Raw genomic sequence first — 10,756 nt, 5'->3', positions numbered from 1 at the left:
CCTCTCCCTTTCTTCCCCCCCTCCTCCCTTTCTTCCCCCCCTCCTCCCTTCTTCCCCCCTCCTCCCTTCTTCCCCCCCTCCTCCCTTTCTTCCCCCCCTCCTCCCTTTCTTCCCCCCCTCCTCCCCTTTCTTCCCCCCCTCCTCCCTTTCTTCCCCCCCTCCTCCCTTTCTTCCCCCCCCTCCTCCCTTTCTTCCCCCCCTCCTCCCTTTCTTCCCCCCTCTCCCTTTCTTCCCCCCCTCTCTTCCCTTCCCCCCCTCTCCCTTTCTTCCCCCCCTCTCCCTTTCTTCCCCCCTCTCCTCCCTTTCTTCCCCCTCTCCTCCTTTCTTCCCCTCTCCTCCTTTCTTCCCCCCTCTCCTCCCTTTCTTCCCCCTCTCCTCCCTTTCTTCCCCCCTCTCCTCCTTTCTTCCCCCCCTCCTCCCCTTCATTCAATGAGATCATGATAATCATCCAAATTCAGTACCCTGTCCCTGCCTTCTCCCCATATCCCTTTAGCCTTAAGAAATATATCCAACTCTTTCTTGAATATATTTAATGTATTGGCCTCTACTGCCTTCTGTGGTAGAGAATTCCACAGGTTCACCACTCTCTGGGTGAAGAAATTCCTCCTCATTTCAGTCCTAAATGGCTTACCCCTTATCCTTAGACTGTGACCCCTGGTTCTGGACTCCCCCGCCATCGGGAACATCCTTCCTACATCTAGTCTGTCCAGTCCTGTCAGAATTTTATAAGTTTCAATGAGATCTCCTCTCTTCTAAACTCCAGCGAGTATAAGCCCAATCAACCCAACCTCTCCTCATGCGTCATTCCTGCCATCCCAGGTATCAGTCTGATGAATCTTCGCTGCACTCCCTCCATGGCAAGAACATCCTTCCTCAGATAAGGTGACCAAAACTGCACACAATACTCAAGATGTGGTCTCACCAAGGCCCTGTACAACTGCAGCAAGACATCCTTGTTCCTGTACTCAAACCCTCTCGCTACGAAGGCCAGCATGCCATTTGCCTTTTAATCGCCTGCTGCACCTGCAAGCTTACCTTCAGCGACTGGTGCTCAAGGACACCCAGGTCTCGTTGCACTTCCCCTTCTCCCAATCTATTGCCGTTCAGATAATCTGCCTTCCTGTTTTTGCCACCAATGTGGATAACCTCGCATTTATCCACGTTATATAGTTGTGGTAAACCACGTTCACTATCGTATCACTGTTAGTAGTTAGCACTGTTCACCACTGTTCGTTATAACTGTATCACTGACCACTATTGTATCACGGTACGAGGTCGCCTCTTGCCACACTGCTATACCTGGGATGACCACTGCCGACTCCGCCTTGGCTCCACCCACCAGGCCAGGTATAAAGGTGAGCGACTGGCTGGTATTCCTCCTGCTTGGATCGGATCACCCACGAGAGTGGGCTCTGTTATTTAGTCAATAAAAACCTTTAGTCACCTTCGTAACTCTTCGCCTTTTATTGGAGGAATTGATAGGTATATCAATTTTATTGACTAAATTTAATGATGTCCGACAACGAGTCACAACCGGCGGAGGAGCCACCAGCGCAGCTCCCAGGAGCACAGCCACACCAGCCAGCTTGGCTGCGAGCCCTCAGACCGCCGTACCCTGGACCTGAACCCACGAGCAGCAAACTCAGCCGCAGACTTTAAAACACTGGCTGGTCTGCTTCGAATCATACCTGAGAGAATCCAGCGTCCCTCAGGCATCCAAACTAAGTGTCCTGCAGGCACAACTGAGCCCGAGAGTATACACTCTCATCGAGGACATGACTACCTACGAGACCGCCATCAACCTGCTGAAACAGAAGTACCGGACCCCGGTAAACTACATGTACGCTAGGCACCTCCTAAGATCACGGCCGCAACAGCCAGGAGAATCAGTAGCCGAATTCTCACAGGCGCTATATGCACTCGCCAGGAACTGTGACTTTAAATCGGTGTCGGCAGCCGAAAATACTGAAGATAATATCCGCGACGCATTCCTGAAAGGCCTACGGTCCGAGTACTCACGGCAAAGACTGCTGGAAGCTAAAGACCTCAGCATGGAAAAAGCTGAAGCCCTCGCTATCTCCCTGGAAGTGGCCCACCAAGATCAGGAAGCATTCACCAGGTACTGCTCGCGACCCTGGGACTCGGGCCCCGACCCCTACCACAGCACCCTTCCCAGCGCCGCCCCCGGGACCCTACCTCTGCGTCGGCGTCCCGGGACCCGACCGGCCCCCGCCACCACCGGCCCCGACATCGGGCATCCGCGATCGGGCCGCCGGCTGTTTTTTTTGTGGCCAGGAGAAGCACCCGAGGTCGCGCTGCCCAGCCAAGAACTCCATATGTAAAACCTGCCTGAAGAAAGGCCACTTCTCCAAGGCCTGCAGGAGCGGATCCTCAGAGGCCAGCAGTGCCGCATGCGAACTATGGGGGCGGCCATCTTCGTTTAGGGCAACTGAGGCCAGCATCCCCACACATGAGTCATGGGGGCGGCCATCTTTGTTTAGGGCAACGGAGGCAGCCAGCATCCCCACACATGAGTCATGGGGGCGGCCATCTTTGATTAAGGCAACCGACCCCAATAGTGCCTCATGGGGCCCTACCTCGTGGGAGACGCCATTTTACTCACCACGCCCGACCGCCTCGCCCGCAGGTGACAACGACTCGCTCAGCTACACACTAGCTTCCGTCACCCTGGACCAAGCCCGCCCACACCATCTGTCCAAGTCAATGATGGACATCAAAGTGAACGGCCACGCCACGACCTGCCTGTTCGACAGCGGAAGCACGGAGAGCTTCATCCACCCAGACACGGTGAGCCACTACTCCCTCTCTGTCCTACCAACGCGCAGCCGAATCTCGATGGCATCGAGGTCCCACGCCACGGACATCAGCGGCTACTGTGTCGTGACCCTGTCGGTTAAGGGCACGGAGTATAAAAACTTTAAACTCCTCGTCCTCCCCCATCTCTGCGCTGCCGTCCTACTAGGGCTGGACTTCCAATCCCACCTCCAAAGCGTAACCCTAGCATACGGTGGACCCCTCCCCCCACTCACAGTCAACAACCAGCAAACGTTAAACCGCCCACCGCGTAACACCTGCAGCCTCTCCACCCTCAAGGTCCCGCCACCCTCTCTGTTTGCTAACCTTACCCCTGACTGCAAACCCGTCGCTACCAAAAGCAGGCGGTATAGCGCCGGGGACAGAGCCTTCATTAGCTCTGAGGTGCGGCGCCTCCTGAAAGAGGGCATTATCGAGGGGAGCAGCAGCCCCTGGCGTGCCCAGGTCGTAGTCGTAAAGACCGGCGATAAAAACCGCCTGGTCATCGACTACAGCCAGACCATAAACAGATATACCCAGCTGGACGCATACCCCCTCCCCCGCATATCTGACATGGTCAATCAGATTGCACAGTATAAAGTATTCTCGACCATCGACCTGAAGTCGGCCTACCACCAACTCCCTATCCACCCGAGGACCGCCAGTATACCGCCTTCGAGGCGAATGGGCGCCTATACCACTTCCTTAGGGTCCCCTTCGGTGTCACTAATGGGGTCTCGGTCTTCCAAAGGGAAATGGACCAGATGGTTGACCAGAACGAACTGCAGGCTACATTCCCCTACCTAGATAACGTCACTATCTGCGGCCGCGACCGGCAGGAACATGACGCGAATCTGGAGAAATTCCTCCGTACGGCCCAACGGCTGAACCTCACCTACAATAAGGAGAAATGCGTGTTTAACACCACGCGCCTTGCCATCCTCGGCTGCGTAGTGGAGAACGGAATCATCGTCCCCGACCCAGAAAGAATGCGCCCCCTCATGGAGCTACCCCTCCCCCACTGCCCTAAAGCACTTAGGAGAACCCTGGGGCTTTTCGCCTACTATGCCCAATGGGTACCCAATTACGCGGACAAAGCCAGACCCCTCCTGAAAGCCACTTCCTTCCCCCTCACGGAGGAGGCGTGCGCGGCCTTCTCCCTCATTAAGGGAGACATAGCCAAGGCCACGATGCACGCAGTGGACGAGTCCATCCCCTTTCAGGTGGAGAGCGACGCATCCGACTTCGCCTTAGCCGCCACCCTAAACCAGGAGGGGAGGCCAGTGGCCTTCTTCTCAAGGACCCTACAGGGCCCCGAGATCCGACATTCGTCGGTCGAGAAAGAGGCCCAGGCGATCGTGGAGGCAGTACGGCGCTGGAGGCGCTACCTGGCAGGCAAACGATTTACCCTCCTCACCGACCAGCGTTCGGTGGCTTTCATGTTTAATAACAAGCTGAAGGGCAAAATCAAGAATGACAAGATTTTGAGATGGAGAATCGAGCTCTCCACCTACGATTATGAGATCTTGTACCGGCCAGGCAAGCTGAACGAATCCCCTGATGCCCTTTCACGAATGACATGCGCCAGCGCGCATATCGATAGGCTTCAGACCCTCCACGACCAGCTCTGCCACCCCGGAGTCACCAGACTCTACCATTTCATTAAGGCCCGCAACCTGACCTACTCCATCGAGGAGGTCAGGACCATGACCAGGAACTGCCAGACCTGTGCGGAGTGCAAACCGCACTTCTATAGGCCGGACCGAGCAAGCCTGATCAAGGCCACCCGCCCCTTCGAGCGCCTGAGCATCGACTTTAAGGGGCCCCTCCCGTCCTCTGACCGTAATGTGTACTTCCTCAACATCGTTGATGAGTACTCCCGTTTCCCCTTTGCCTTCCCCTGCCCCGACATGACCAGTAGCACGGTCATTAAGTGCCTGAATGCCCTCTTCGCCTTGTTCGGGTTCCCGAACTATATACACAGCGACCGGGGCTCCTCCTTCATGAGCGAGGAACTCCGGCAATTCCTCCTAGAGAGAGGTATTGCAGCAAGCAGGACCACCAGCTACAACCCCAGAGGTAACGGTCAGGTGGAAAGAGAGAACGCGACGGTATGGAAGGCCGTCCTCTTAGCCTTAAAGTCTAAGGGCCTCCCAACCTCCCGCTGGCAAGAAGTCCTCCCGACAGCGCTGCACTCCATCCGGTCATTACTTTGCACGGCCACTAACACCACCCCCCATGAACGAATGTTCGTTTTCCCCAGGAAGTCGACTACGGGAACCACTCTACCAACCTGGCTGACCGCCCCGGGGCCGGTCTGGCTGCGGAAACACGTGAGGACCCATAAAACGGACCCCCTGGTCGAGAGGGTGAACCTCCTGCACGCCAACCCCCAGTACGCCTACGTGGCGTACCCAGACGGGCGGGAGGACACTGTCTCCCTACGAGACCTCGCACCCTCAGCCGATCCGGAAACACCGCCACCACCCCCCCCAACCTCAGTCCAGGTAGACGGCATGCCGGAACCCCACGAGCCCTCGCCGACCACGCAAACACCAGCATCAACACCGGATAAGGCACCAGCACCGGATAAGGCAACACCACCGCTGCGGCGATCGGAGAGGCTTACGAAGCCTCCGGACAGACTGACCTACCAGAATTGGTAGTACACTTCACCCCGCCGGACTTAATTCTAAACAAGGGGTGAATGTGGTAAACCACGTTCACTATCGTATCACTGTTAGTAGTTAGCACTGTTCACCACTGTTCGTTATAACTGTATCACTGACCACTATTGTATCACGGTACGAGGTCGCCTCTTGCCACACTGCTATACCTGGGATGACCACTGCCGACTCCGCCTTGGCTCCACCCACCAGGCCAGGTATAAAGGTGAGCGACTGGCTGGTATTCCTCCTGCTTGGATCGGATCACCCACGAGAGTGGGCTCTGTTATTTAGTCAATAAAAACCTTTAGTCACCTTCGTAACTCTTCGCCTTTTATTGGAGGAATTGATAGGTATATCAATAGTCAACCTGAATACTGCATAATTTCTAATCTAAATGATTAGAGTCTTGTTATAGCGATTGTCTTGGGAAAGGGCAGGACTTGGAGATACAGAAGTGTCATGAGATGATGGCAGAGGTTCAATCGAGATCATACTTGATTGTGTGATGAGTACTGTTTCTTGTGCCTCCACGTAACAGCAACTTCCCTTTTATATATTGATTGCACAGTGTTCAGTTCCATTCGCAACTCCTCAAATAATGAAGCAGTCCGTGCCCGCATTTAGCAAGACCGGGACAACATTCAGGCTTGGGCTGATGTGTGGCATGAATGTTACCTGGCACTTAAGTGCCAGGCAATGACCATCTCCAACAAGCGAGAGTCTAACCACCTGCCCTTGACATTCAATGGTATTACCATCTCCAAATCCCCCACCATCAACATCCTGGGGGTCACCATTGACCAGAAACTTAACTGGACCAGCCACATAAATACTGTGGCAACAAGAGCAGGTCAAAAGCTGGGTATTCTGCAGCGAGTGTCTCACCTCCTGACTCTCAAAGCCCCTTTCCACCATCTACAAGGCACAAGTAAGGAGTGTGATGGAATACTCTCCACTTGCCTGGATGAGTGCAGCTCCAACAACACTCTGGTAGCTCGACACCATCCAGGACAAAGCAGCCTGTTTGATTAGCACCCCATCCACCACCTTAAACTTTCACTCCCTCTATCACCGGCACACTGGCTGCAGTGTGTACCACCTACAAGATGTACTGCAGCAACTCGCCAAGGGTTCTTCGACAGCACCTCCCAAACCCGTGACCTCTTCCACCTAGAAGGACAAGGGCAGCAGGCACATGGGAACACCACCACCTGCAAGTTCCCCTCCAAGTTACACACCATCCTGACTTGGAAGTATATCACTGTTCCTCCATTGTCGCTGGGTCAAAATCCTGGAACTCCCTGACTAACAGCACTGTGGGAGCACCTTCACCTCATGGACTGCAGCGGTTCAAGAAGGCGGCTCACCACCACCATCTCAAGGGCAGTTAGGGGTGGGCTATAAATACGGGCCTTGCCAGCGACGCCCACATCCCATGAATGAATAAAAATAAGTAAATATTTCTAACGATGCATTTCTTTGTTTCTAGAACGAAAACAGTCCTCCGGGAAGCAGTGGGCAAGTTAAAATCACCGCAAAGAACCAGTCAAAGAAAAGCAGCTTCTTCCGATGTACGCTGCTTTGATGGACTTAAAATGACAGACTGCAGCATCCTTAGGGCAACCTTTTTTGCTTCTCTGAAAGCACAGTGTTGATCAGCCTCTGAAATAAATTCCACCTGCTGCTGCTGCTGAGAGCTCGCTGTTTGCAGATCACCCGTTGGTCTTCCCTGAGTGGGTTGTGCAGGTACACACTCGAGTGCCCCCCCTCCCCTCCCCTCCCCTCTTGTTGGCTCGTGTTCACCATCGTGACGATGAAAATGGAAACCGCTGAATTGGAGACGCGGGAATAATCTGTGTAGACCTTTGTTTAACCTGAACTGCCCTGCTGCAAAAGCTGTCATCTGTGTCTGGAACCATCCGTAAAGTATGTATGCCAAAAATGGCTCCCACCCCACCCCCAAAAAAACTGCTAGCCAGTCGTACTCTGTTCCAACACCCCCACCTCAAACCTCCACTTTTGACCTCTGTTCCCCAGCCCCTCACCAAAAAAATACTTTTGGATCTCATGCTCTTCTCCTGGGTAACACAGTTTGGCATAACTAGGTTAATATGAGCAGGAAATGAATATTCTAAGCAGTAGCACGTGTGGCCCTGGACAGGTGGAGCTCCTCTAGATACTTTTTATTGTGCCAAGTGCCCTGAAATAAAAACTTTTTAGCTGACTACTAGCTCGAATTCTTTTGAGTGAAATGTTCCTGTTTTTGTGATTGATTGCACCACCCAACCCCAGAATCGGAGTTAGCTGCTCTCAGCCAATTGGCAAGAGTGCCACAGTGGGGACCCCTGGGTCAAGACGGGGAAAAATCAGCCAATGTTCAGTCAGTGACCGCCCCCCCCCCCCCCCCCCCCCCCCCCCAAAGATTTGTGTGAGGACAGGATAAGGCTCGGGTGTGCTGCCCCTGAGGTCAAATAGCCTGATTGGCTGTTTGGGGCTCACACGTGAACAGTGGCCACTTTGGTGATGTACCACAGGATGCTCATGGGCCTATAGGCCAGCAAGGAGTCTGTGGCTTGAGAGGCAGAGCGATGATAGAACCGGTGGAAGCGACGACAGGGGGGAAAAGCACAGTCAAACTACGTGACTGGATTTTGGGGGTGGGGGAAGGAGGAGGATCGGCCATCATTTGAAAGACCGCAACATGAGCACAAACGATGTGTGGCCGGTCTTGAGTATTGACTGAAGGCAAGCTCTGCTTGGTTCTGCCGGACTCGCTCTCTGCCCCACTCTCTCTTTAGAACCACACTCGAGAGCCAGCACCATCTCTGTGATGGCCAAAACGCCCACTGAAGCTACACGCGTGTGCAAGTGGGCAGCCCCTCCCCTCTCCGCGGCACCTTTTAAACCCCACGCTCCCACTGGTGTACATACTTTATTGACGGCCCCTCTGTATTTTGCACTTTTACTTTTAGCCGCCTCTTGCTACCAGATACTAACTTTGCCTCTCTGGCTCTTTCGATGCATTGTAAAATCCATAATCAAATACAAGTGGCTTTCTCTTACAGCGCCAATGTCTGTTTGCACTAACTGCTGGAGCGCTATTGTTTCTTTCAAACCATAGCTTTACACACTGCGATGGTAGCAGAGTATCTGTGGCCTGCTTTTTACATCTGTGGAACCGCAGTCGCATGTTATGGACAGTGTCTGCTATCATTTTGAAGTGTGTTTAAGGACATTGAACTATTTTTTTTTAAGTAAATTTTTTTTAAATAAACGGACTGGTATTGTCAGCACACGTCAAACTTCAGTTACACCTCTGGTGTCTTTAGAAGCTGTAAGTTCATTTGACTTGTCACTGACCATTTACTGAGAACTGCCTTGCTGTAAGAATGTGTACACATATGCCCGTCTCCAAGAACAACTTTCTCCAGCCTGTAGCGACTAAATCAGATGTGCTTCTTGACGCAGCAGCACGCTGGAGTATATGCTCTGATGTATAAAATGTTTGCTATTTTCTTAAATGTAGCTATGCTAAATTGTAAATACATCGCAGAAGCCCGTAGGAAGTTCACTTTCTGCATGGCAAGAGTGAGGTTTCTAAAAGAAACGATTTGCATTGGTAATAAATGCTTTCTTATTGTGAACTTATTCACAACACTGTAACAGTAAGACTGCAAAACTGGGGGGGGGGGTTTGGCTTGCAGTACAGATACTAATTATCGTAAAGAAAGACTATTCCCTGTGGATTTTGCTGAATTAACATTATTTCATACAATGATCATTGTGTGTGGTTTACAAGAGACTGGACTATAGAAGAAGATACGTACTTGCAGCAGTATTACTGTTTCTGGGGCTGCACTTTATTATTGTTAATTCTTAATAAACTACTTCAGTGTTTATTTTTAATCTAGGTCCTGTGGAATGCAGAGTGTGGCATAAGTGAGTTTGCGGTAACTGTAAGCACATGTAACTTGTGCCCATGATCGTATCATGTTGCATAAAACCTGTTCACTTCTAGACGGAAAATAACAATGTCGTGTTTTTCCGTGGTCTTACAATTAGTTTGTTGAAGACACTTAACAGGAACCATCATTATGTTAGTGCATTGTATTATGTTAAAGTAAATCACAACACACTCCCTTCCTCCTTTCTTGCTCCTTTCCAAATAAAAGGCTTTGGAAATTTTAATTTTTTAAAAAAAACTCTTAAGCATCTGAAAGAGTATTTGCAAGTCCCTGACGATATTGTAAGATTCTGCAGCTGAATGAATGGGATGGGTTCCCATGACAAGTGTTTTAACATTTGAATCTGATTAATTCATGTGTACTGATGTTCTGTAAAGTAAACTTGGTGGGTTTTATTATTCAGTGTGGACTTTTTTTATAATGAGTCTGAAATAAAGATTAAATGGCAAAACGAGCACACTGGTCTTTAGTCGACTATAATGCTGTGTTCAGGCTGCTGCCTCTGAGGAGGGTGGTTTTGGGGTTCAGCTCCCTGATGGATGTGTCTCGGTATAAAACCAATGTGGAGACAACTGGGTGATATCTGGAAACTTGAACCCCTCCGTCAGTCTAGGAACAGGAGTCGGCCATTCAGCTCCTCAAGCCTGTTCCACCATTTAATCAGATCACGGCTGATCTGTATCCTAACTCCATCTACCCGCCTTGGTTCCATAACCCTCAATACCCTTGCCAAACAAAAATCTATCAATCTCCGTTTTGAAATTTTCAATTGACCCCCCAGCCTCAATGTTTTTTTTGGGGGGGGAGGGAGAGCGTTTGAGAGTTCCACTCCCCTTTGTGTGAAGAATTGCTTGGACATGTCAAGTGTCAGCTGTGGCTCAGTGAGGGGCACCCTCACCTCAGAGTCAGAAGGTCGTGGGTTCAAGTCCCACTCCAGAGACTCGAGCACAAAATCTAGGCTGACACTCCCAGTGCAGTGCTGAGGGAGTGCTGCACGGTCGGAGGTGCCGTCTTTTGGATGTGACGTTAAACCGAGGCCCCTGTCTGTTCTCAGGTGGATGTACAAGATCCCAGGGCACTATTTCGAAGAGGAGTAGGGGAGTTATCCCCGGTGTCCTGGCCAATATTTATCCCTCAAACAACATAACTAAAAAACATTATCTGGTCATTATCACATTGCTGTTTGTGGGAGCTTGCTGTGCGTAATTGGTGCTGCGTTTCCTACATTACAACAGTGACTACACTTCAAAAGTACTTCATTGGGTGTAAGCGCTTTGGGACGTCCTGAGGTTGTGAAAACGCTATAGA

The 10,756-nt window shown here is 51.5% G+C and overlaps 1 protein-coding gene across 1 annotated transcript in view; it reads left to right on the top strand.

Annotated features, from left to right (window-relative positions):
* Positions 1-9,903, top strand: part of LOC147097255 (ras-related protein Rab-8B) — an 83,272-nt gene extending 73,369 nt beyond the window's left edge. Inside the window, exon 8 of the mRNA XM_085972056.1 lies at positions 6,973-9,903. Coding sequence (XP_085828182.1) covers positions 6,973-7,068 — 96 coding nt within the window. The 3' untranslated portion in view covers positions 7,069-9,903. The remainder of the gene's footprint in view (positions 1-6,972) is intronic.
* The last annotated feature ends 853 nt before the right edge of the window (positions 9,904-10,756 follow it).

This window comes from Somniosus microcephalus, chromosome 32 (genome assembly GCF_052327205.1).
Source record: "Somniosus microcephalus isolate GS21.2 chromosome 32, FLI_Smic_1.0, whole genome shotgun sequence".
NCBI classification, from domain to species: domain Eukaryota; kingdom Metazoa; phylum Chordata; class Chondrichthyes; order Squaliformes; family Somniosidae; genus Somniosus; species Somniosus microcephalus.
This window is presented reverse-complemented; position numbering and strand designations above follow the sequence as displayed.